Raw genomic sequence first — 653 nt, forward strand, 5'->3', positions numbered from 1 at the left:
AGCAACAGCTGCAGCAGCAGCAGCTGCAGCAGCAGCAGCTGCAGCAGCAGCAGCTGCAGCAGCAGCAGCAGCGTGATGTGGGGTGTATGTGCATCAGGACGAAGACATAGATAAGCTGCTGGAGGAGATAGAGGCGCCAGCGCCCCCCAAGGGAAAAGCAGCAGCAGCAGCAGCAGCAGCAGCAGCAGCAAAGGCAGCAGCAAAAGCAGCACCGAAAGCAGCAGCAAAAGCTGCAGCAGGAAAGGGAAAGAAAGGAAAAGCAGCAGCAGCAGCAGCAGCAGATGATGATGACATAGATGCGCTGCTGCAGGAGATAGAAGGCGACAGCCCCCCAGCAGCAGCAACAAAACCAGCAGCAGCAGCAGCAGCAGCAGCAGCAAAGCCAGCAGCAGCAACTGCAGCAGAAGCAGGTGATAGCCCTGCTGCAGCAGAAGCAGCAGAAGAAGATGCAGCAGCAGCAACAGCAGCAGCAGCAGCAGCAGGAACGGGGCGGTTGAGCCGTGCAGCACAACGAAGACAGAAAAAGAAGCAGCAGCAGCAGCAGCAGCAGCAGCAAAAGGGGTCTTCATCATCTAGCGATGAGGCGCCTAAGCCCGTATGTTTTATTTTATTTTATTTTATTTTATTTTATTTTATTTTATTTTATTTTATTT

At 53.3% G+C, this 653-nt stretch overlaps 1 protein-coding gene across 1 annotated transcript in view; it reads left to right on the forward strand.

Moving 5' to 3' along the window:
• The window catches only part of EMH_0017420 (uncharacterized protein), a gene marked incomplete at both ends in the record, with an annotated part of 4,249 nt that overhangs the window by 826 nt on the left and 2,770 nt on the right, over positions 1-653 (forward strand). The window contains 1 exon segment of the mRNA XM_013500900.1: positions 98-595. Coding sequence (XP_013356354.1) covers positions 98-595 — 498 coding nt within the window.

Source organism: Eimeria mitis, genomic scaffold, assembly GCF_000499745.2.
Source record: "Eimeria mitis Houghton genomic scaffold, Emh_scaff601, whole genome shotgun sequence".
NCBI lineage: Eukaryota > Apicomplexa > Conoidasida > Eucoccidiorida > Eimeriidae > Eimeria > Eimeria mitis.